Genomic DNA, 22,198 nt, shown 5'->3' on the forward strand with positions numbered 1-22,198 from the left:
TCGGTGAATAACCTGAAGGGGACAAGTATAATGTACAATTCGAACACATGCCGCTCACTTGGAAGTTAGGTTAAGCGTTCCGTCGAACAAACATCCAGAGCTGGATACACGTACCACAAAGTACATCGCATTCTTCATGTTTTGATGCAGTGGCTTGAAGTTTTTCTTGACCTCCTCAACATCTCGCGCGGGACCTCCGTTGGTACCGCTGTATTCGCTCGCAGAACCGCTTCTTGTTTCGGGTTCAAAGTGGTTCTTGGAGCGGGAGCAGACAATGTCAGCATCTAGAGGGGATAGTGTCAGAGGGTGCCTGCTTGTGGGGAAAGTACATCCTTACAGTAGACTGGAGCGGGAATGGAAACGGAGCGCGTGGACCGGGCGTAGAGATGACACAAAGTAAAAGTCAAGGACTGGATGGCGTCAGGGCTGGAGAAGCACGGTTAGGCCTAGACGGTGGATGCTGGAAATGAAAAAGGCGTATACCTCAACTGGTTGTCCTGTGCGGATGAAAGTTGGGGTTAGCAAAGACGGACGTCAATGAAAGAGTGTACTTGCATCATAGAGGACCTGTAAGATGGAATAGTAAGTAACCAGATATATTAAAGGTAACGAATGTCTACGCACGGAGTAGTGAGCGGGGCGGCTCGTTCCAAGGAGACCGCCATGCGACTGAAGGTAAAAGTCATATTCCAAAGGATGAGTAATGTGACCATCGACGACAGTGCCGGCCTTGCAGTTTCCAGACCTGTCGGCGTCATTTTGGGAGGCGGGGAAGAATCTGCAACGAATGGAATCACGACCTACTCAGGTGGAATTCAGGTGTGCAGGAAACACCCACCGGATGTGATGTCGCTTTCCTACGATAATGAATGTAATCTTCGCGCTGGGTATACCGAGACTTTGACAGGCCGCTGGAAACCGTTTGAGTTGAGTTGTCAAAAAACCCCTACTTGCACACTCACCTTTCAAGGCAGCGACCTCTGCGGGGGATCACTGATCAACAGAGTCCAATAGGTATAAAATGTACAATGTACCTTTCTCCAGAACGTGTTGGAACTGACCCTCGGATACACCATCTGCGAATGACTCTTTGAGAAGAGAAGAAAAGGTGCATGGAACAGGACGTTACCTCGATAGAAGATGATGCTCGTGGGATTGGCTTTGTTAGTTTGCTTATACTGACCTAAGACTTCCTGCACCGACCTTCAGGTCCAAAGGTTCTTTGGAGGAGATTCAGAGGGCACATACCATGCTCATATCCTTCAAGTCATCGATGATTTCTTCCCGAGAGGTTTGTGCACGGGTGGCTACGCCCAGGCCATCAATAAGAGTGCACAGAGAATTTGATAAGTCGAAACTCACAAGAAACAAAGCGGGTCATGTTGCAGTCAGTGCTTCCGACCACAGCAGTGAACGAGGGTCGGCCTTCCGAGCCAGGAGACGGGTGGATAACGTCGGCACCTAGATACGCTTGAGTGCACGTCGATAAGGAGACTCTATACAACTATACCCATGACAAGGGTCTTGTTCGGCGGGGAAAGAAGGTTCCTTGAGACCCCGTCTGACAGGTCTGGAGCAACGTTGACACCACCAAGCCTTGCATTCAACCTAACGACAGTATCGGTGAGGCGTCCATCCCTGGGGGCAGAGATACGTACTTTAATGCAATATTGGCAAAATACTGGTTATTGCCCCCAAAGCATCGCATCGCCCTCATGCACTGGGTGTGGACACCCATCTGGTCGGGGGTTAGCCATGTAGCACACCGGAATACTATTAGAGGCGCATACCTTGACATCCCCGAAGCTATTTGCTAAATGAGCCAGCAGGCAAGAGATAAGTTGTCGTATGGAGACTTACAACTTGACTTGGCTGTAGATTTCATTGGCGACGGGTCCATCTGGAAGAACTACGACGATGAGAGAAGGAGGGACTTTGTTATGACCATCGTAAATCCTCTGTCCGATTCTCTTCAACTGGTCATGGACCACAGACCCCTGACTGGGAACTTCTGCCCAGTATTTGGTGGGCTCGATCGCAATGCCTGTATTCTCGGTTAGCGATGATAAGACAACTACAATATTACCTCACTAACCTGTCGCCTGACAAGCGGCAACCAAGCTTCTAATCATCTCGGTAACATTCCCCTGACGAGACCTTCCGTCTCCGAAAACGACTACACCCCATCTGCCACCAATGGCACTACCTTGATAGAATTTACGGTCCTTCATGTTCCATGCGCCGTTTTGTGGGGTCTATTACAAACAAGCTTTTCAGCGGACGGGGTGATATATTAGTACAAGTTTCTCCCGTACCTCAAACTCTGCACCAGGCCTTTTAGAGTTTTTCCCGTATTTCAATCTGGGAGGGGCGAGGACGCGAGCTTGAACCTTCATTGGACTATCATCGATTTCGAGTCCAAAGGACTGGACATATTCAGATTGATGGCCTAGGGCCTGAAATAAAGCGTGAGCAAGCTTTCCGCACGGACGGCGAGTGACAAACATTTCGTCCTTCACGAATTTTGTTCAACCTATCGTTGGGCTTATTTGTCGAAAATTTGAGGACGTCGGCTATTTTCTCCTGCGGGATCTGCTTCCGCATGAACTGTCCTTCTTTGACGACGCAGAATTCCAGAGGAACAATACTTCCATTTCCAACCTGTATCCACGAATGAGTTTGACCGCTTTCTACCAACTGATAGTAGGACACTCGCCAAAGCACAAATGTTCTGTTGATTTCGAACGGTGCAATTGCGTACTGTTTGGTAGTACTGCGCCACCGAGATCTTGGTTTTATCCGGCATAAGGAACACTGCACTGCTGTCTTTCGAAGTCAAACCCTTCAACACGCGCTCACGAGGTGTCGCGCCAGGGATCATAACGATTACCCGAATCCCATTTACGCTCCTTTCGAGGAACCGCAGACATTGAGGGTCCAGGGTTTTGGCGCGAAGACCGGTTTTCCCTTCCACACGTCGTCGACCTCTGAGGATCGCCAGAAGATGTTCCTCGAGGGGACCGCCCTTGTGCATTATGCCAGTGGAGATATCGACGTTGACGAAAATGCGGTCAAAAGATGGTCTCACGGATTGAAACAGACCACGCCAGGCCTCCAGGCCCTCACCGAGGTCCTTGCGTTCAGTCCCCGGGAAGAACGACCTCGTATTAAAAGGATGGCTGAGGATGGGTTGCATCCTCACAACGACGTTACAGGCCTAAAGTTCGGACAACGTCAACGTGAATCGACTAGATTTATTACAAATGACTGACGGTGATCGCAGTTTGAACATTCGCATCCGCCGATTGCAAGCCTTCGGTGAAGCGCCTTAGGACTCTGATATAACGGATGTCAACTGATGATATCTCAGATCAGAAAGGACCCATACTCTGTATTAATCTGGGCGACCTTGGTAAGCTTGACTTGACATATTCTGGGCCCTCGGTGCGAGGTCGCAGGCGCAGCAGTGGGACCATCGATAAAAGGAACATTGAACTAGACAGGTCAGGCTTGTACCATGGCGGGAAACGAATCAGGAGTTTGGCAGAGTACCTCCATCGATTTCTGTCCTCCGAAAGGAAGTTCCTTTGACGAGAAAAAGTTTTTCCTCCCATCGTACACTCCGCGCGGGGTGAAAACATCTGGCGCGATAGTAGTTTGCAGGTGGGTTATCAGCTTGAGGTTCACTGCAGCTGGAAGTTTCTTTTCATCGGGTGATATGACTGACTTGATGTGAGTGGCGCGCTTCGAAAACCGTGATAATGGTACATACCGACTGTGAAGAGAGGTCAAAGTTAGAATAAGAGATGGATGAACAGATGCACTTACCATCATAGTGGTGGATGATTTGGGACGGCACATTGGCGAGGAAACAGTTGACGATGATCTCTGTCGCCCTACCCTTGGTGCCAAACCCTGGGCGCCTGATTCCAACGGTGTCAATGTGTGTTGCTCGCGCAGTGTCTGGGAGAGAAATCGGAGAGCGGGCGCCTCGACCAGAGGCTCTGGCTCGGGAGCGACCTCGAGTTGACATGTTTGCTGTAAAGAAACCTTGAAGGAACTCGTGTCAACACGAGGCCATTATATCCGGAACGCGTGACGTCACGGGACCCGGTGACAATGTGCAAGGGCAGGATAAGCCATACTGGCAACAGCTCGATGCTGGCGCGTGTAGTGCAGCATGTCCTGGAGACCTTTGTTTGCGTGGCCGCATTGCAGTGGCTTGCGTGGACGGATCTCCCTATAAGACCGCTAGACAATAGCCCCTAGTTTCTCCAACAGCTGGCCTGAACCCGCCCCTTTCCAACGCCACTCCCCGTCTTCTTCCCAACATGACCGCTCCAAGAATCCGTCGAGACATGAGCTATAGGAAACCGGTACCAAAGTACGAACCAACACCCCCGCCGTCGCCGATACCATCCCTCCACGGCCTCTCCACAGCTTCTCTCGCAACAGGCCTACCTTCCGTAAGGTTTCATACATCCCAGTTGCTCCTCAGTCTAACATATAGATTTAGCTACCACGGGACAGTGATGAGAACGAAAAATACCCAGGCGGTGGTCCTCTATTATTGGTCCCAACGATGATAACAAGTCAGGAGTGGTCGAGCTCGGAGTCGTCTGGTCCAGTGGGTCGTAGGGTAGGTGCCATTCCAGTCCCGAAATAGCAGGCATTTAAATGTGTTGTATTAGGAGACAGTCCTATCGAAGGGGGAAAGATGGCCGGAGAGTCGAACAACAACACCAAGCTCGAACGCAGACTCTACTGGGAGAGCAATACGTGCTTCGACCAAGCCCAAACGATTGATAGCGCAGATGGTATGGGCTTTTCTTTAGACTGGCGACCTGCAAGGCCTTGGTGTTCAATTGACCGTCCAGGACTACCGGCCGCCCACACCCCCGTTGCCTGCGCAGCATAAGCGACGTCGTTTGACACGGTCTGCCTTTCCTGCGACAGATGAGTGCTTGGGCACGCCACAATATACGACAAGGACGAACCTTTATGATATCAACCACGACCACCCACGAATGAAATTACACGCGACGCCGTCCTTCACAACCGAGAGAACGTTTATCTCCGTAAACCCTGTCAGCAGTTTATCCTCCGGCAGGACCACGGCTACAGGCGACTACTACACAGTGGAGGCGGAGAAGAAATCGAGTTTGACCATGATTCCCATCCAGTCGGAGCATGCACGACAGGACATGTTCCAGGTGGACGCCCGGAAACTGAAGAACCGGCAGGGACCATCCATGTCGGAGCAAGTTGGGGAGGTGCTGGTTGGGATTCACGACCACATGAAGAAAATTGGGTCGATCTTATGCTGCTGATATTAATAAATTATGAGTATTTTATACCACGGGTAGGAGTATGCTTGTAGATAGTGAATTACCTTGCAATAGTCGAGGAGTAAGTATACCTGGTCGTATACGAGTTATGCAGCAGTAGTTGGAAGTAGAGAAACCTTTCCGAGGAATTTTGATGCAATCAGGCATGGAGCCAGCGAGCGGATTCCCGATTTTGTCATAACCCAACTTGTCCCAGCGACCCTTTCTCACTTTTCCTCGCAATGGCCGTTTGATGACGAGGCCATTATCTTTTCAAACCACAAACATCATTGAGATTTTTCTATACCCCGTCAACCAGGGCAGGCGACAATCCCAATGCCCAAAAACGCCTTCGACACCAAGGAGGATGCACAGGTCGCCACCATCCCCCAACACCACTCCCAGGCGCCGGCAAACCAGCTGAAACGCTCAGGAAACAGAAAAAGGGATCACCCACACACTTTGAGCGAGTTCCAGCAGCAAGAGGGCAAGGAGAATCGGAAACGAAGGCTCCACGATCTCTGGCAAACTCTCGCGCGGCCGCCCTCTCCGAATCCCTCAACGCAGACACCCTCCCTCCACGATGCTCACAATCATCCAATAACACCAGAAAACGCCCGCTCTGCCAAGGCCGTCTATGACGACGAACTCGTGGGGAGGTGCAAAGGGGACCCGTCGAGCTCGAGGCCAACGCCGATAAGTTGGGAAGAATTCCAGTCTTACGCTGATGCAAAGGAAGCAGGTACGCCGCACACTTTCCTTGTTCTCCCGAGCCGAGGTTCTGAATGACAATCCTTCCTATAGAGCTCTGGCATATCTTCCATGACGACCTCGACCTGGACGGCGACGGACACCTGGACAGAGACGAGCTCAAAACCGCGTTGAAGAACTCTGGTGAGTCGGACGACCCGTACTCAGCCTTTGTGTTTTAGTTAACCGGGAACAGGGATTGAACTGGACTCGGAGACACTTTCCGACTTCATGGAAGCGCTAACGTCAGACTCCAACTCATCTCAAGTTACCTTCGGCAACTTCAGGGACTTTTTGATACTTCTACCGCGGAAGGCATCGACTACAGAGATCTATCGATACTATAAGGTGCGAAGGTACCTCGGGGATGATGGTCGTGGCCCAGCACGTGTAAACATGGAAGGTGAGTTACCCTGTTGTTCCTTCTTCTGAAGACTCAGCTCTGATATGTAATAGGTGATGTCAGTTTGAGTGCGGAAGATAAACCTCCGGTAGCTGCGAAGCCAGCCGACCAGAGTGCTCGCAACCTGCCTCAAAACACCCGTACTTACGATTGGGACGAAGAAGAGGAGGAGTTTTATGATGAGGAAGAGGAGCCATTGGATACTAATGTGCTGGAAGGGAACGCCTCGTTCAAGTTCCTCCTCGCAGGTGGTGTTGCCGGAGCAGGTACGTGTACCTTTCATATACAATCATGACTATTCATTTAACGAATGAATGTCTTAGTGTCAAGAACGTGTACAGCGCCCTTTGATCGTCTGAAGGTCTTCTTGATTACCCGACCACCGGAACTGGGAGGCGCACCTGCAACAGGGAAAGTCAGCGGGTTCAGAATCCTCGGCTCTGCCGTAACTCGTATATATGCTGAAGGAGGTGTCCTCGCATTCTGGACAGGCAACGGCCTCTCCGTGGCCAAGATCTTCCCCGAATCCGCCATCAAGTTCTTTGCCTATGAGTCTGCCGTCCGTCTAGTTCCCTCTCGTACAAAAAGGACCCTTTTTACTCACTGTAATTCGTTCTTTATGTTTTCAGAAACGCGCATTTGCCAAGTACTGGGATAAAGTAGAAGATCCACGAGAAATAAGCCAGCTTAGCCGGTTCTTGTCTGGTGGGATTGGCGGCATTAGTAGCCAATTAAGTACGTGTTCCATTGTCTACCGTCTCAACGAAGGAGGAACGTGGAATTGACATGTTTGTTTTTAATCAAGGCATATACCCTATTGAAACGCTAAAGGTCCGTAGTCGTTTCAACGGATCATACGCTAAGCTAACGACAACGTCCTTGTCGGTAGACACAAATGATGAGCAGCGATAAGCGCCGCACCATAACAGAGTCACTTCGCCATATCTACGCTATGGGAGGTGTCCGTCGGTTTTACCGGGGTCTGACGGTACGTCTCTGTCGAATGTTTGCTCGTTTAATGATGTTCACCTCTGTTTAGGTTGGGTTGATGGGTGTCTTTCCGTACGTTTGTTAATCCCTGGCGTGTTGCTAGCATACCAACCTAACTACCCAAACAGCTACTCGGCAATCGACATGAGTACCTTCGAGGCGCTCAAACTCGCGTATCAACGCTCAATCGGACAAGACGAACCTGGTGTGCTCGCGTTACTCGCGTTTGGAAGCATATCAGGGAGTGTAGGCGCCACGAGCGTTTATCCACTCAATCTTGTTAGAACGCGGTTGCAGGCGTCGGGGTCGCCTGGGCATCCGCAGAGGTATACGGGTGTGGTGGATGTGGCCGTCAAGACATGGGAGAGGGATGGGTGGAGAGGGTTTTATCGTGGATTGTTCCCCACCTTGGCCAAGGTGAGTTGACGACCGCTTGGAGGGTGGATCTGTGGATCTGACGGGCCGGGTTTCTCCTAGGTTGTCCCTGCCGTCTCGATATCCTACGTCGTTTATGAGCATACCAAACGAAGGTTTGTCATACCACTGCGTCATTCGTACCTCGCTGACGAGTCTTCATTCCAGGCTTGGAGTATAAGATAATCAAACTAATTGGCATTCAGAATGCACCCCGCTATAATCAGCGAATCTCACTTAGTGTCACAGTCACTCACCTACCTAAACCGGTTACCACTCCTTATTCATCACCCCTAGCAGTAGAAGCGTATATAGAATGTTTCATCTTTTTTGTTTTCAGGTCGTGATAAAGTAGTATCTACATGGACAGAGGAGAAATTACGACCAATCATTACGGACAGAGCGATAACAGGAGAAAAGGTGGAGAAAGAGAAAAACTTGGTACAAAAGCGACTACAAAGCAAGATGATAGGCTGTAGAAGATCTTGTCAAAGCATCTTGGGAAGTGTGACGTTGTCATTACAGAATGAGAAACCAGAAAGGGGGAATGCGAATAGGTAAAAAGGTCATTAATGGAGATCGTTGCAGAATGCAGATGCTGTGAGGATCCGTTGCAGTTCTTCTTGACATTGCCGGTGGAAGGGGATATAGTAAAACAAAGGGATAGGTGAGCTGTGGTGTTAAATGTGGGTATACTCCGTGAGACGCGCAGTGCTCAAGTCCACTAACCACCCATGTACAATAGCGGGGCGAAAAGTAAGCTATGAAAGATAGGACCAGTGGAATAAGTGGATATGAATAGATAGCAGCAAATGATAGTGAGTCGGTCATGAGAGGTCTTCCAGTCGTCGTTTCTCTTGTACAAGCACATTGAGTTCAGCTTCCATTTGGGCCCGTTCTCGCGTCCGTGAGCGGGAATTGATGCGGATCTTTGTTCGCCATTCCTGAACCCAATTCCACCGAGCTTGTCGGGCTTCGTTTGTCAATGGGCGGACGGCGGCTGGACTGATCATAGCTCGTAGATAGTCGCGGCCAAGGATGGGGGCAAGAGAGAGGAAAGAGAGGAAAACGAGCTTGATGATGATTTCGGGTGTCGCAATGAGTGATGAAATAGTTTGGGGTGTTGGGGAAGGTGTTTTTGCCACCGTCTGAAGGATGTCGCCGATCTACGGAAGGAAGAGAGAAAAAGTTAGTTTTGAGATGAAAAATCCGTTGAGAGATGGCTACCTGACACGTGACTGCGGTCCATGGGAGACAGCCAATGAATGTGCCCAAGACGCAGTCGACGATGGAGACGCCGCAGACGCCGCAGGCGATATTGATTCCCGACCAAGGAACTACGCCCACCAAGCGCAGTACTGAGAGACGGACCCACGCCGAGGTTTTCTGAGAAGATTCGGCAGAGTCATCGAGATCAGAATCAGCATCGCCTCCGAGAGCTGTTCGGGTCATTTCCAAGGCTCTTGGGAACATGTACGTGAGGAAAGGTGCGAGAGGTGTGGAAAGAAGGGTTGCGCAGACAGAGCCGATTGTTGTGAGCGCTGTGAGCATGATGGTTGCGAAGGCTGGGGAGAAGAGGGCGCCCGCGAGGACGTTCTGATGACAGATGAGCGATATGAAATGTCAAAAGAATAAAGCCGACTTACCCATAGGACGCTTCCTGGGATAGACCAAGCGTGTTTCCAGATGGCTGAGATGGCCATGACGGAGAGGACATGGAGGAGGGGCCAGAGGCCGCTTTGGGAATAAGCATGGAGTTCGCGTCCTATTTGAGCAAGATCCGAGAGAGTGCGGGGCCATGACATGGATATGGGCAGGGTGGTGAGACAGTAAAGGACGACTGCTGTGGATAGCGGCAGCGAGATGAGGACAAGGAGAATTTGAGGAGAGATCTGGAGAGCGAGTGAGCAAAAAGAGACATGTCGTGTGACAGGGCGAAAGACATACTGAGGGGAAGCCATGAAACCAACTCTGAGGCGAATCCTTCTCGGGTATATTGAACGACTCTTGTGTTGAGGCTGAGAGAGGGAGAACGTATACATCTACGCTCGAGCGCGGGGACGAGGATGGGCTGGACCAGGCCTGCTGCGCTGTGTGTGAGCTGGGCAGATGCAGCCACTGGAGCAACTTTGAGGCAAAGACGACCAGCATCGATGGGGGCGAGACGTGCTCTGGCTGTGGGGGTGACTCTGTCTGCAGCGGCTGGGGCGCGAGCTGGTGGAGCTCGAGGGACTGGGGCGGTTGTGAGTCGGTGGACTGGAGGCACGACGTTGAGCGGCGACGACCAAGAGTTTGGACGGAAAGAGAAGTGCGCAGGCTGATGGATGAGGCGCGGTGACGGGTGATCTGGGGAGGCTTAAGCCCGGTGTCCATGGCTTTGGCGGTTCTTTGGGCGTGAAGCAAGAACCTGGCAGTGCAGTTTTGCCTCTTTTCGCCAACAACTTGCTTTCTCAGCTCGGCATCATTCATTTCTCCATTTAGTCTCAGAAACATCTTCACCTCTCCCCTCGTACGATTTCATTCGTCACTTCATTTCCTTCTAAAGACCTTTCCTTGTCTCGTGTTCAAACTATCCTCACCTCACAAGACCTCGCGTCCTCGACATCTTCCCCGACCTTGGCCTACCACTTCCCGCTTACTCCATCACCGTGTGTCAGCACATATCCCGGATCCCGCCCACAACAGCACTTGCTGTCATCCGCCATTCCTCATAAGTAGTCTCCGTTGCTGACCTAATCGCCAGAGATGATAGTCGATCTCTTTCATCAAAAAACCGCGCTTGACAAAAAAAGATCATCACACCATGCTGCTAGAGAGTATAATGCATGGGCATTGCGGGCATAGTACATGTCATAATGAATGCTATCGAGAAAACCATAAGTTGGCATTTTAGTGTCCTGCTCTCCTGCTCTCCTGGATAACGTTCGAGAGCTCTTCCAACTTGCGTTTTGATCGCAAGAGAGTGCCCAGCTGGAAACAGTCGCCACATTATCAGTATCCCTGTACCCTCAGCAAGCTGTGAAAAGTCCACACGAACCCTCTTCTTGGTCAATTTGCGGGCCTTCTTGTCCTACAGTTCCAGAATATTAATTAGCACCTGGGTCATATCACAGATCCAACACAAAGATCGCACCTTGGAGTTCCTCAACAACTCCAAAACTCGTCGCTCATAGGCGGAGAATCCAGCAACCTCCCGGATGACAGATCGCACAAACTTGGTTTTGGTGGACTGGATACCCTTGCGTTGCGAAGGTCGGACAGTCTTGGGGATGGGAGTGGTGGGGTGACCCTTGTTGAGGCCTACTCGAAGGTCTAAACATCCAGAATTTCAACCGTCAGCGTCCTGTGCCTTCAGTGCATCGTTGAGCACTCACTGGTGCGAGCCATTGCTTGATGTCTTGAGGGAGGGCGTGGAGGGGCACGATCTGCTCAATCCGGCACTGACTGTCGGGAGCCACATTCCGGTTAGGTCACGTGAACCAGTGGCGGATGGTACTATACAGTTGCTTCCCACGACCATAAATTAGGCAACAAGATTGATTAGAGCTGCTCATTATCTTATCGTACAATCAGGAGGAAGCGTTCAAAGGGTATGCGCAGTACAAGTCATACATAAGATAGAAGAAAAAATATATCGTCAAAAACTTGAATCGAGTTCTCTTTCTAAGCTTGCGCAGTAGCCCAGGAAGCAGTTGTCGAAGTCCACTGTCGGACGCTCTTGACTTTACTTCCAAGCCCTCGGTCTGGAAGGAACCCGCGGTTGTACTGGAGTTGTGCGAGGACACCGGAGGGGGATTCTCTATCCTTGGGTGTCGGCGGCATCACAGAAGATACGGGAGAGCTAGCAGCTGAAAGCGCCGGTGAAGCAGGGAGTCCCGCATGTCGTCGCCCGTGCTGCTGCGGGTGAATGGGAATCGAACCACGTTCCTCCTCTTCCTCCTCCTCCTCTTCATCGTCTTCATCTTGCTCGCCCGTGTGATCCTAGAAATAGAAATTAGGCGCTCGTCAGAATGACATTACGATTGGCGTGAAGCAACCTACAGGGTCAAAATCCTCCATCTGACGATCGTCCTCCTCGTCTTCGTCCTCGCTATCATCAAACTCGTCGTCTTCATCGATCCATCTACCACGCCAATCCACCATATCCAACTCCTCCGGTGACTCGGGTCGTAATCGGAGCCACTGCATACGAGGTCCGCTTTTGGCCCGCTCGCTAACCTTGAACCCATATATCCGAGGAACATACACAAACCCATTGGCACGCTTCTGCCCGCCATATGGATTGGGATTCACAAAGGGTGCGTTTCTCGAGCTCCCAGTGCCTCCAGCGCTACGTGGTGATAGCGGCGATCCTCCTGACATAGGAGCCTTCCAGAACGGAGCCGGCGCTAGTTCACGGTACGTTTGGAAGAACAGATGCGCAAATGTCGTTCCGAAGAATGCGCCTGTCGATAAAGCGACGGTGAGTAATGAATATCACCAAGGGAAACTGTGGCATCGCATACCATCTACCCCTTGGAATCTGCTGCTGGGTGGCACATAAATGTCGTTGCAATTGGGGCAGAATAACTTGACGGTATCCACTCCGGGCATGTCAGAGCGCCCACAGGGGACAACGTTGCACCCAACGCAGTAAACACGCGGGCAAGACCCAAACATCCCATTTTCGTACTTTTCGGCCTGTGAACCCAAATGCTTTTAGTTCCAGTTGTTGTCGGAACAGATAAAGGACAACGCACCATAGCCTGCAGGCCAGCACGCGTTAGAATATACCTCTGGTGGACCAGGCCATAAAGCATTTCCGCGGACGATTCTACGATGGAGACGTCAGGGATTTTAGATGCATCTTCATCCTCTAAACAACCACGTTTGGCGATGAGTTCCCAACGAGACTGAGCAGGAAACCTCCCACACCTGGTTCAACATCCAGCACCATCTCCATGGCCTCCTTCCAGAATGGAACCATCGTATTCAGCCCAGTAAGATTGAAGTCATCTTCAATGAAATCTTCCGAGACTTCGCAAAAGTATTCGTGACCAGGCAGGGAGCAGAACCAACTGATCCAGGTCAGGGTCGATGTCGGCGTCGATGAGGCTGAACGATGGTCCATGTGGTTCAAGGGTTGGGTCGTCGTGAAACGAGAGAAAATGTGGTGGACGGTGGTGATGATGAGCGCGGAGAGCAGAATAACGGCACAAAGAGGAATGATCAATGGAACCCTGAAAGCAGAAATTAATTTAAACAAACACGCACTGTAGCCATCTTCTTGTTCCTCCACTTCCTCCATAATCTCGTCCCCTTCGCCAACCACGTTCCCAGCTTCGTCCCTCTCTAAACCTGCGTGCGATTTGTCCATAGCGAACGGGAGGCTGCCGACACTGGACAATCGCGGAGCAGAGGGGGGATGAAAGTTTGCACTGCTCTCTAGGAGAGCCCGGTGCACGATGTTCAGATACTTTCCAACTCCGATCGATCATGCCCTTTGGCCGATACAGTGGTGTGTGGCACTCTCAGCGTCTAATCGAGTGTTCATTGCGTTGGTTTTACTACTATGTACAACGTATAATGCAATCAAAACGAACATGTCCTTTGGTCTTGGGCTGACCCTGTCCAGAGCGCTGGTCCGATAACTAACAACATGACAATTTGGCCTAGGCCCCAGCTAATGAATGCATAGCGGCAGGCCTTCCACCACCCGAGGTCACGAATTTCCGCCGCGAAAGTGCTTACAGTAGTCAAACATCCGCAATATCCGTCTATCAGTCCTTGCAGAAGGGAACAGGTATTGGAAGAGAACGGTGTATTGAGGCTTTGCAGGACGTGGAATGCGGCCAGGAGACCTGATCCGAGGATATTGGCGGTCAACGTTCCTACAGGCAAGATCTTGAACCTGGTATTCAAGGCAATGGAAAGGAGGTATCGTGTCAGCGCTCCGGGATAGGAGAAGAGTATGGCGGCGGTTGCTTGGTGTCTGAATCGAGCTGGTAGAAAAAGGTAGGTGAGGATGGTCGCGATGTACATTAGCCCAGACAACAGGGTGATGGCATAGCGCTGCCACCATGGCGGGAAGGCAGGGAACTTCAACCTGGACAGAGCGACCGATGCAACGTCGTAGCCGAAAGCAAGGGATCCGAGAGACATACAGAGGGTGACGGAGGAGATGCCTATTCCATCCGCGGCCTGTGCAAGGGGGATAAGCGAAACAACCGAAAGGAACATACCACTCACATTGTATAATCCGCTCCGTGGATAACCGCCAGCATTGATCCATGCATTAAAGATCTCTAGCTGCCAGCTCGAGAACGTGGTAAGAGAACCACAGAAACCTGGAAGGATAGGTGACCTCTGGCGGAACGAGACGACGATACGAAGAACGTACCGGTCGTTAGTGCAGTGTAGAACGGGCCATAGCTACATTCCCAGTCAAATACACATAAAAGCGTAGTGAAGAGTCGCACACACAAGTTTCCAAGAGGCTCTTTCAATCGCAATCCTATTCCCATGATGAAGCATCCTAGGGCTTGCACGTAGAGCAAGGGGAAGACACTCTGGCCAGGGAAGGATGCTAATGCCTGAAGTCCCAGTCGAGAAAGGACACCGAAGATGGATGCTGGAGCCAGTAAGAGGATGACCGGTAGGTCATAAGGTCGATAGATAACAGGTCGTCTGACGCCTTCGTCTTCGTCTGGTGGTCGGTCAATCGTCTCTGCACGTCTCGTTTCCTCTGCGTCCTGTAGGGCTTCTATCTCGAGTTCTGATGGCGAACTTGGCGCCACCGAGACAGCAGACGGGACATTGGGTGAGCATCTCCGTGACTGTCTGTCCACAGGATGTGGCTGTCGGTCATTGGCGTCTGCTCGCTGTTCTTTGGGAGTATCGTCCTCCAACGCTGTTGGCGGGTTCACTGTGCCTTCTGGGAACCTTTGGGACAGCGAAGCGACGCCTGACATTCATGAGTCCATTCACTACCAGCCCAGACCCAGAAGGTAACCAGAGGATTAGATCGAGAGAGTAGGTCACTTTGGAATGTGGCACCGGCAATCACCGTGAATCGCAACCACCTAAGGACGTACGTCATCCAAGGTGAAGTGCATACCTGTTCAAGTCGACCACGAACAAGTCCAACTATGGAATATCACCCGCGCTATCAGCAACCGTTTACTCTGGGCGAGGCGATAGGCCTCGACCCCGCTATCATCACTGAAGGTGCTTCAGGTTTTAGTTGTCCAAACTACTCAGGGACCGATCGTCCTCGTCAACCAGAGATCTCAAGGCTTCACAATTCGCTGGCCAAACTGAAAGAGACGCAGGGGGAGCTCAAGAAGTGCATTGAAGAAGACAACGAAACGGACGAGGAGCTCTCGTTGGCATTCAAGGAGAACGAGGATGTAATGTGAGTGCTGTGATTCGTTCTAAGCGCCCGCGCTTTTAACGCTCGTTCCAGTGGTTCGCAAGAGGAACGAATACGGATGCTTGTGATGGCTCTAAGACAAAAAGGCGTTATCACAGATGACAGCCATTACGGACTACCACAGCAGAAGGAGACCAAAGAAATGGAACATGAACCAACCAGCACCGTTGAAAACCATGGTGGTGGCGAGGGTAGCGATGATGGCGTTTATTTATGAAGAAACGTAGGATGGCATGACTGTAGCATGTCAGACCCCATTTGGTTCCGGTTCACCTTGAATAAAGATCTCTGGCCAAATCTTTCGCAGCTCTTCCAGATGCGAGATGTCGATGACAGTGGGGCTCGCATCAGAAAGGGGCTCGTTGCCGATTTGGCTGACCTTTCCTCCTTCCACGGTGTGAAGGCCCTTCTCGCAGAAGTGTACACAGTGCCCCCAGCCCTCCTTTGCCGCAGCCTCCACGTTTGCCCGGTTGTCGTCGACGAAATAGCACTTGGAAGGATCGGTTATACCTGCTTTGGACATAGCCTAAATGCTTCATCAGATGGACGATGAGAAGAAAGAGGTGAAGAGACTTGCCATCCTGTAGTACTCCGGCTCCGGTTTACAAAGAAAGTCTTTGATCCTGTAATCACAGTAAACAACGTCCTCTACCAGATCGTCTAGTTTAAGGATGCGCAGTACGCGTAGCGCATGCTGGCGCAGATGTTGAGATTGGAGAGTCTCCTGTCATGCCACTGTGACTTACAGGTTTGAAAGCATTGGTAAGGGCCCATACGCGGACCTTGGATCTATCGATATCTTCGAAAAGCTTTCGAAGCTTGGGGTCGTATTTAATCATCTCTTCGAGAGGCAGGGAGCCGTCGCATTTCTTGTCAAAGTCGAGGGGGTCTGAATGGATAGAGTAAGGAGGATGGGCTGAACTAATGGCTGGAAATCACCTACCTACATTGTGATGTCGCGTTAACCCTCTCAAGGCGAGCCCGTACTGGGTGTAGTATCGGTGGTGAAGTTCCGAGGCCTCCTCGTGCCCGAGTCCAAGATTGACAAAGTAATCTGCACTGACGATTAGCTCAAGAATATATACAAGGGCTGGCATGACCAACCATGTATTCTGACACCCATAGCCTGCGAGATCTTTGCGCTGGCCGAATAGAGAGTGTTATCTATGTCGAACCAGACGACCGGGCGCTCATCGTCTGCGAAGGAATGAGCATTCATGCGTGGTTTAGGTCAGAAACGAGCATACGTTTATTCCCAGTGCTGTTGGACATGTCAAGGCGGGGGTCCTAGATAAGCTATGTCGAGGCTGTGGGTGACGTTGAGCTTGTTCATGACGCAGGGGACGGCGAGCACGTTGCGCAAAGGGTAAGAGCCGACGTCAGATCCGGTAGGTGATGGAAGCTGTGATCCGTAAACGTGCGGCATCTCGGCCGTTTAGCGGGTCTGCTAGTGCGGCACAGGTATCAAACCTTATCACTCAACTGCAAGCCACCTCGGAGAACGCCGAGGTAAGCACAACAGAGACCAATACAGTCTAGTAAGGCACCGGCATCGACGACCTCAACATCAAGGTGAGTAGCGTCTCCATGCTCCTCCGAACGACGTCCTCAAGATAGATCAATAGAATGGCAAGAAGCAAGGAACTCGTCCCTGGCGTTGGACGCCTTTCTCGCTCGCAAGTCTTCGCCAAGCGGGGCCTCTTCAAGGGCCAGAAAAAGTCGGAGAAGCCTGCTGCCGAAACCCCTGCTGAATACGTGGAGAAGACCATTGGCGGCGAGAAGAACGGTGGAAAGCGTCTCGTTCCTGTTGCCAAAGCCCCCCGTTTCTACCCCGCTGAAGATGTTCGGCAACCCAAGAAGAGCCGCAAGGCCCACAAACCTACCGGCCTCCGATCCACCATCACCCCCGGCACCGTTCTCATCCTCCTCGCTGGTCGTTTCCGAGGGAAGCGTGTTGTTTTCTTGAAGCAGTTGGAGAGCGGATTGCTTCTTGTTACCGGCCCCTACAAGGTTAACGGCGTCCCTCTGCGACGAGTCAACCAAGCCTATGTGATCGCTACATCCACCAAGATTGACATCTCTGGTGTCAAGGTACGCGTTGCTCGTAATATTGCTTGTTATCAAGAGCTTGACAATTACTAGATTGACGACAAAATTAACGACGCTTACTTTGCCAAAGCCGCCACCAAGGAGTCCCGGTCAGCAGAGGAAGAGTTCTTCGCTGACGGCCAACCCAAACCCAAGGAGCCCTACCCAACATCGAAAGCCGCCGACCAGAAGGAAGTCGACAAGGCCATCATCGCCGCCATCAAGGGTACTGAGTACCTCGGAAAATATCTCAAAGCCAGCTGGGGCTTGTCCAAGGGCCAATTCCCTCACGCACTTGTTTTCTGAGGGGAGAACGGAGGGAGCAGTATTTTGTAGGGTCGCCATTATCGAAATCCACATGTTCCACCTATGCCATGCAGTTCCGTTATGCCATTCTCATGCACTTTATGAGTTGAAACACCCATATTCTATTCGCAATTCTAGTAATGCTCGGGAATCGAGTTCCTTGAAGTCGACAGTGTCGCGATTATCTGCACACGGCCGTTATGATGCAACTCGGCTGAGAGCTTTCTATAAGCAGTCGGAAGTGACGGCACATTTCGCACCATGCTTGTCCTCCGCAATTTTCGACGCGCTCAGGTTCTTTCGCGACCGCATCGTTCAATATTAAGAACAGCCCCTGCGACACGGCGTACATTCTTAACGGGGCTTGGAAATGAATTCCTTGACCTTGCTTTGGCCCTGCCACTACCACCTGGCACTCCAGTCTATGCGACGACGATCATCTTGGTGACTATTGCGACTCGTGCCGCTCTCCTCCCAGTAGCAATATGGGTTAGTCCTTCTGCTTCCGACTAGGAAACGACCGCGTTGACCTCGTCTTAAGGGAAAACAAAAATCTCGCGTCATAGAAGAGGTGGTGATGCCTATAATTGCGAAGGAGAAGCCAGTCGTCGCCCAAGAGGTATTTGAAAAGATGAAGGCGGACAAAATTCGCGGAGACAAGCCTTTCCTCATTGAATACCATGCGAAGCGGTGCCAGGAGATCGTGGGTAGTACCTACATACTGTCACAGACCTGCAATAACCTCACGATATCCAGCTCAATGCCCGCCGAAAGGAACTTATGCGAGAGCATGGGTGTCAGACATGGAAGTCGATGCTTGTTCCTCCACTAGTTCAGCTTCCACCTTTCTTCGTCATCACCCTCATGCTGCGACGACTTTCCGAAGGCCCTACTCCCTTTGATTCCGAAGCATTTTTCACCCTCACGAACCTAGTCCATCCAGACCCAACCATGACGCTTCCCATTCTCCTTGGTGTCATTACCATGGCTAATGTGGAGACGAACAACTGGTTAATGACGGCAACCCAGCGTGCCAACCTTAAGAAGCTGGAGGAAAAACGGGAAAAGATGAAAGCCGAAGGCAAGCGAATCTTAGAACCAGGGAAAATCATCAAGAACGCCCTTCGAGGGTTGTCTGTCATCCGAATCCTCGTTGCTTCCGTCATGCCTGGAGTATGTTTCTCAAATCTTGAAGCTGGGACACTACTGACTTGTTTCAACGTTGCAGAGTATCAGTTTATATTGGGTTACTTCTGCGTCGCTGGGTCTCGTTCAGACCTGGATTATGGATTGGATGGATTACCGTCGCCGAAGTCTACTCGAGTCCAAGGCTGCCGCAGCTCCACCAGGGGCCCCTGACCCCGCTTCCACCAAGACAGTGCAGACCAAGCGCCGTCGTTAAACGCTGAACAAGCAAGTGAGTTTCAAGTCTTTTTGCGTAGGGATGAAAACAACAGTGGTTGTGAGGGAACCGCGGATATGGGATCTACTGGATCCCGCGGACGTCCAATGAACCTTTCTTGATCTAATATGACCTTCCGCTCGCCATCTCCCGTTTAACAGTCGCCAATATACTGACCTGTTTGATTTAGATCATTGCTCGTTTAATAATTATCGTTACACTAGTACCCTGGCTATGGCAGGAAAGAGCGATCGAATTTAGAATACAGTTAATACAATCTACGATAATACGACGAACCAGACAGCGAAAACAAAGCTAGGTATGCAAGAAACGAGGAAATACACGGAGATGACGCAGCTCGGGGATATACGAGAGGAAATAACAGAACGTGATCATGCTAGCCCTCCCCATGGCCCGCGAATCCGACGAGCCAGCTGGATGTCTCTGGTCATGATTGTCACTCGTTTCGCATGAATCGCGCACAAATTCCTGAGAGGATATGTCAGAGAGAGAGTTTAAGCACATTTGGGCAAGGACGCACGCATCCTCGAAGAGGTGAACAAGATAAGCCTCTGCTGCTTCTTGCAGAGCCATGAGAGCGGAACTCTGCCACCGTAGCGCAACATCGGCGTCGCCGTTCAAGTTGGTTTGCATGTCAAGCGCGATTTCGCGAACCTGTGTCATAATTAGTGGAATGAAACCTTTTCGGGAATGGGTGAACGGATACTCACCACACGAGAGAATGGCAGCTTCCTCAACAAGAGATCCGTGCTTTTCTGGTATTTACGAATTTCTCTCAATGCCACAGTACCGGGATGGAAGCGGCGTTTCGGTTTTGGTGGTTCTGAAGAAGACCCGTCATTACAAACCAGTTGAATACTTGTAGGGCGGAGACACCGTACCAGGCTCTGCTACACGTCTAGGTTTGTGTCCCCCAGTGCTCTTTCGCGCGGTCGCAGATTTCGGCCTTTTCGCTGGAGTTGGCGGGTCGGAGGAATCGTCTGTCGGTGCCCTCCGCTTTGAGCTGGATGCCTTCTGGGCCGTCTGAGCCATGAAAAATGGCTATGTTTCAAGAACAGAAATCGTGACAGTCGTAAGAACGCGCAAAGGGCTGTTAGGGAAGATGATAGACAGTGGTCAAGAGCGTGTTGAACTTGGCTGCCCGAAAAGGAAGGCGCCCGACGCGCTATAAAAGGTTTCCGCTTTGGCCGCTTTAGGACTCACACAACTTGCAAGTGGCCGCGATACACTCACTGGTGCATGTTCCTCGCGGCGACTTTCAATTGGCCTTAATCTCTCTCTAATACATCCTCAAAGCTCTGACGACATGAAGGCCCTCACAGGTTACTACAGATACACCGATATTTGGTTCGATTGGTACAATCGATAACTGAGCGCCCGTCTGGATGCGCAGTCTAACCGTTTTTCAGGCCCAGCACCTTGCCCAACCCCGAAGACACTGACGCAGTAAAGGCCATCCTTGGTCAGGACTATTTGTTTATCGCGATTTGCCTACTGACACCACCCAGCTCACGATGCCCTCGTCCATCCCGATCACCCACTTCACGTTGAGGGTGTGGATGGAGCGCAGCTATACATCGGTGCGTCTTATATTCATGTACGTTGTACCTTTTATGAAAACATTGTTCCTGCAAGGCACCTTTGAGAGCGGGGAAGCTAGGTTGCTCTTCTCCTCCGCGCAAGTGGACTATATTCGATACTGGCTGCACGCCATCGGGATGACCAAGGAAATCATCCCACTGCCATACTCTGACTGCCTCTTGACTACGACGGACCTCAAGACAGTGACCACTATCACCTTCGCCGATGGATTTGCTGTGAGGAATGGCCTCAAGGTATGCTCAGCTCAGAGAGTCACGACAACTTCATGAGGGTGATCCATTATCTAGATGGTCAACAATAACAACAAAAAGCTCAAAGGATCCCACTTTAACCAGACCCTGAAGTATCGCCGGAGTGCCTTCGAGCGTGTCCAGGGTCTGTGGAGTGCTCAGAAAGGCGTCTGGTGCGCAATCGACTTTGAGGCTTGGGAGCGTGATCATACTTTGCTCACCGAATTCGGATGGCGCCTCGTCGGCTGGAAGGATGGTAACAAAGTCGAGGATCATGGTCATCTGGTCGTCAATGGGTCACATCGTAATGGCCAATACGTACCCGACAATCGCGATGTGAGTACTTGTTTGGAATGCCCTTCTCCAAAATTGACCGAAGTAATCGAAGGGTTACCGATTCGGCGAAAGCCAGAGATTGTCGCGTAAAGAATTCAAACAAAGGATCTGTGACTTTGTGAAAGATCTCCGGGACACATATGGACGCGTCTTCCTCATCTTCCATGACGCAGGTCAAGATATCAAGTGTGTTGGTCTCTTATTCCAAGTCCATTCCGTTATTGAATTCCTGGCAGGTATCTCAATGACGTGGGAGCACCGCTGGACAACATCCTGTACATGCTACCCGAGCCAATGCCTGAGGAAGGAGTATTCGTCATCGACACATCAGAACTTTTCGCAGGTCTCATGGGGGAGGACGGTGGAAACCGACGTTCACTTGAAAAGACGTGCCGCCTACTTCAACAAGACGCAGTCTTGCTCCATAACGCTGGAAATGATGCCTGGGTATGGCTTCCTTCAACTTGTGGTTCGGCTTGGGGCACTGACCTCGATTTTAGTGGACCTTGGCCTGTCTGATGGAAATGGCTGGGGGCGAAGTCCTGGACGTTCAACGAGAACGTCGATGGCCAAATCAAACTGCAAGCGGCAGCGTATGGGTTAAAGTACAGCCTGGACAAGAAACTAGTGACGACGAAGACGAAGATGTCGGAGACGAACCTCCGAAGTTGGGCTACGACCCTACAACTGGCAAGTGGTACCGCACGGATATGGACATGGATAGCGACGACGATATGGAAATGTGAAAGCGAAAGCAATGTGTGTATATGTATCTGTACCAATTCCCATCTGTAAAGCGCGTTCAATAGTTTGTAAAGAATCTATACCATTGAAGTATACGAGATTACGTCGAAGATCAAGGGATATCCAGCCTAGAAATTACTATTAGCTTGCAAGACCTCCAGAACCCCGGGTATA

At 51.1% G+C, this 22,198-nt stretch overlaps 12 protein-coding genes across 12 annotated transcripts; 5 read left to right on the forward strand and 7 right to left on the reverse strand.

Annotated features, from left to right (window-relative positions):
* Nucleotides 1–54: 54 nt before the first annotated feature.
* Nucleotides 55–4,033, reverse strand: CC1G_00373 (argonaute family member; the record flags this gene model as incomplete). The annotated part of the gene is made up of 23 exons (XM_001837185.2): nucleotides 55–284; nucleotides 338–426; nucleotides 484–497; nucleotides 552–567; nucleotides 625–800; nucleotides 862–911; nucleotides 963–980; nucleotides 1,035–1,076; nucleotides 1,130–1,193; nucleotides 1,249–1,307; nucleotides 1,363–1,461; nucleotides 1,511–1,608; nucleotides 1,659–1,738; nucleotides 1,791–1,806; nucleotides 1,861–2,044; nucleotides 2,096–2,255; nucleotides 2,316–2,456; nucleotides 2,506–2,661; nucleotides 2,762–3,217; nucleotides 3,273–3,336; nucleotides 3,389–3,495; nucleotides 3,553–3,722; nucleotides 3,829–4,033. The coding sequence occupies 23 exons, from the start codon at nucleotides 4,031–4,033 to the stop codon at nucleotides 55–57; spliced, it is 2,694 nt and encodes an 897-aa protein (XP_001837237.2).
* A 298-nt stretch (nucleotides 4,034–4,331) lies between these two features.
* Nucleotides 4,332–8,231, forward strand: CC1G_14643 (mitochondrial carrier protein; the record flags this gene model as incomplete). The annotated part of the gene is made up of 17 exons (XM_002911168.1): nucleotides 4,332–4,466; nucleotides 4,517–4,639; nucleotides 4,667–4,817; nucleotides 4,957–5,273; nucleotides 5,403–5,409; nucleotides 5,647–6,069; nucleotides 6,132–6,221; nucleotides 6,274–6,480; nucleotides 6,534–6,746; nucleotides 6,804–7,039; nucleotides 7,110–7,215; nucleotides 7,286–7,311; nucleotides 7,370–7,468; nucleotides 7,520–7,542; nucleotides 7,599–7,887; nucleotides 7,948–8,000; nucleotides 8,225–8,231. 17 exons carry the CDS (start codon nucleotides 4,332–4,334, stop codon nucleotides 8,229–8,231), a joined length of 2,505 nt encoding a protein of 834 aa, XP_002911214.1.
* Nucleotides 8,232–8,711: 480 nt separating this feature from the next.
* On the reverse strand, nucleotides 8,712–10,257 carry CC1G_00376 (hypothetical protein; the record flags this gene model as incomplete). The annotated part of the gene is made up of 4 exons (XM_001837188.2): nucleotides 8,712–9,050; nucleotides 9,112–9,480; nucleotides 9,531–9,776; nucleotides 9,832–10,257. The coding sequence occupies 4 exons, from the start codon at nucleotides 10,255–10,257 to the stop codon at nucleotides 8,712–8,714; spliced, it is 1,380 nt and encodes a 459-aa protein (XP_001837240.2).
* A 437-nt stretch (nucleotides 10,258–10,694) lies between these two features.
* CC1G_00377 (60S ribosomal protein L36) lies at nucleotides 10,695–11,289 on the reverse strand. Its single transcript, XM_001837189.2, has 4 exons — nucleotides 11,259–11,289; nucleotides 11,018–11,196; nucleotides 10,922–10,954; nucleotides 10,695–10,854 (listed from the first exon to the last, which is right to left on the reverse strand). The coding sequence occupies exons 1-4, from the start codon at nucleotides 11,269–11,271 to the stop codon at nucleotides 10,774–10,776; spliced, it is 306 nt and encodes a 101-aa protein (XP_001837241.1). The 5' UTR covers nucleotides 11,272–11,289; the 3' UTR covers nucleotides 10,695–10,773.
* A 258-nt stretch (nucleotides 11,290–11,547) lies between these two features.
* Nucleotides 11,548–13,049, reverse strand: CC1G_00378 (casein kinase subunit II beta; the record flags this gene model as incomplete). Its single annotated transcript, XM_001837190.2, has 5 exons — nucleotides 12,799–13,049; nucleotides 12,624–12,739; nucleotides 12,390–12,564; nucleotides 11,926–12,329; nucleotides 11,548–11,865 (listed from the first exon to the last, which is right to left on the reverse strand). Exons 1-5 carry the CDS (start codon nucleotides 12,992–12,994, stop codon nucleotides 11,548–11,550), a joined length of 1,209 nt encoding a protein of 402 aa, XP_001837242.2. The 5' UTR covers nucleotides 12,995–13,049.
* Nucleotides 13,050–13,455: 406 nt separating this feature from the next.
* Nucleotides 13,456–14,834, reverse strand: CC1G_00379 (hypothetical protein; the record flags this gene model as incomplete). Its single annotated transcript, XM_001837191.2, has 4 exons — nucleotides 13,456–14,064; nucleotides 14,113–14,210; nucleotides 14,264–14,295; nucleotides 14,347–14,834. 4 exons carry the CDS (start codon nucleotides 14,832–14,834, stop codon nucleotides 13,456–13,458), a joined length of 1,227 nt encoding a protein of 408 aa, XP_001837243.2.
* Nucleotides 14,835–15,011: 177 nt separating this feature from the next.
* Nucleotides 15,012–15,512, forward strand: CC1G_00380 (hypothetical protein; the record flags this gene model as incomplete). The annotated part of the gene is made up of 2 exons (XM_001837192.2): nucleotides 15,012–15,277; nucleotides 15,329–15,512. The coding sequence occupies 2 exons, from the start codon at nucleotides 15,012–15,014 to the stop codon at nucleotides 15,510–15,512; spliced, it is 450 nt and encodes a 149-aa protein (XP_001837244.2).
* A 30-nt stretch (nucleotides 15,513–15,542) lies between these two features.
* On the reverse strand, nucleotides 15,543–16,567 carry CC1G_00381 (SSM1; the record flags this gene model as incomplete). The annotated part of the gene is made up of 6 exons (XM_001837193.2): nucleotides 15,543–15,821; nucleotides 15,948–15,989; nucleotides 16,042–16,184; nucleotides 16,239–16,349; nucleotides 16,400–16,492; nucleotides 16,543–16,567. 6 exons carry the CDS (start codon nucleotides 16,565–16,567, stop codon nucleotides 15,543–15,545), a joined length of 693 nt encoding a protein of 230 aa, XP_001837245.2.
* A 351-nt stretch (nucleotides 16,568–16,918) lies between these two features.
* On the forward strand, nucleotides 16,919–17,854 carry CC1G_00382 (60S ribosomal protein L6). The gene is made up of 2 exons (XM_001837194.2): nucleotides 16,919–17,386; nucleotides 17,438–17,854. The coding sequence occupies exons 1-2, from the start codon at nucleotides 16,922–16,924 to the stop codon at nucleotides 17,687–17,689; spliced, it is 717 nt and encodes a 238-aa protein (XP_001837246.1). The 5' UTR covers nucleotides 16,919–16,921; the 3' UTR covers nucleotides 17,690–17,854.
* A 96-nt stretch (nucleotides 17,855–17,950) lies between these two features.
* CC1G_00383 (hypothetical protein) lies at nucleotides 17,951–19,091 on the forward strand (the record flags this gene model as incomplete). Its single annotated transcript, XM_001837195.2, has 4 exons — nucleotides 17,951–18,178; nucleotides 18,231–18,392; nucleotides 18,446–18,862; nucleotides 18,918–19,091. 4 exons carry the CDS (start codon nucleotides 17,951–17,953, stop codon nucleotides 19,089–19,091), a joined length of 981 nt encoding a protein of 326 aa, XP_001837247.2.
* A 392-nt stretch (nucleotides 19,092–19,483) lies between these two features.
* On the reverse strand, nucleotides 19,484–20,144 carry CC1G_00384 (histone H3; the record flags this gene model as incomplete). The annotated part of the gene is made up of 4 exons (XM_001837196.2): nucleotides 19,484–19,580; nucleotides 19,633–19,766; nucleotides 19,823–19,935; nucleotides 19,994–20,144. The coding sequence occupies 4 exons, from the start codon at nucleotides 20,142–20,144 to the stop codon at nucleotides 19,484–19,486; spliced, it is 495 nt and encodes a 164-aa protein (XP_001837248.2).
* Nucleotides 20,145–20,418: 274 nt separating this feature from the next.
* On the forward strand, nucleotides 20,419–22,026 carry CC1G_00385 (hypothetical protein; the record flags this gene model as incomplete). Its single annotated transcript, XM_001837197.2, has 8 exons — nucleotides 20,419–20,468; nucleotides 20,522–20,574; nucleotides 20,621–20,692; nucleotides 20,748–20,947; nucleotides 21,002–21,280; nucleotides 21,333–21,466; nucleotides 21,517–21,727; nucleotides 21,781–22,026. 8 exons carry the CDS (start codon nucleotides 20,419–20,421, stop codon nucleotides 22,024–22,026), a joined length of 1,245 nt encoding a protein of 414 aa, XP_001837249.2.
* Nucleotides 22,027–22,198: the final 172 nt, after the last annotated feature.

This window comes from Coprinopsis cinerea, assembly GCF_000182895.1.
Source record: "Coprinopsis cinerea okayama7#130 chromosome 5 map unlocalized cont3.5, whole genome shotgun sequence".
Taxonomy (NCBI): domain Eukaryota; kingdom Fungi; phylum Basidiomycota; class Agaricomycetes; order Agaricales; family Psathyrellaceae; genus Coprinopsis; species Coprinopsis cinerea.

Bases quoted from the DNA above. Each gene is read 5' to 3' on its own strand.
- CC1G_00377 (XM_001837189.2), bottom strand. The intron at 10,955-11,017 runs GTGCGATCTTTG...CTGGAACTGTAG, and splicing joins AGTTGTTGAGGAACTCCAAG to GACAAGAAGGCCCGCAAATT. The intron at 10,855-10,921 runs GTTCGTGTGGAC...GACTGTTTCCAG, and splicing joins GCAAATTGACCAAGAAGAGG to CTGGGCACTCTCTTGCGATC.
- CC1G_00382 (XM_001837194.2), top strand. From the start codon at position 16,922: ATGGCAAGAAGCAAGGAACTCGTCCCTGGCGTTGGACGCCTTTCTCGC. The intron at 17,387-17,437 runs GTACGCGTTGCT...GACAATTACTAG, and splicing joins TTGACATCTCTGGTGTCAAG to ATTGACGACAAAATTAACGA.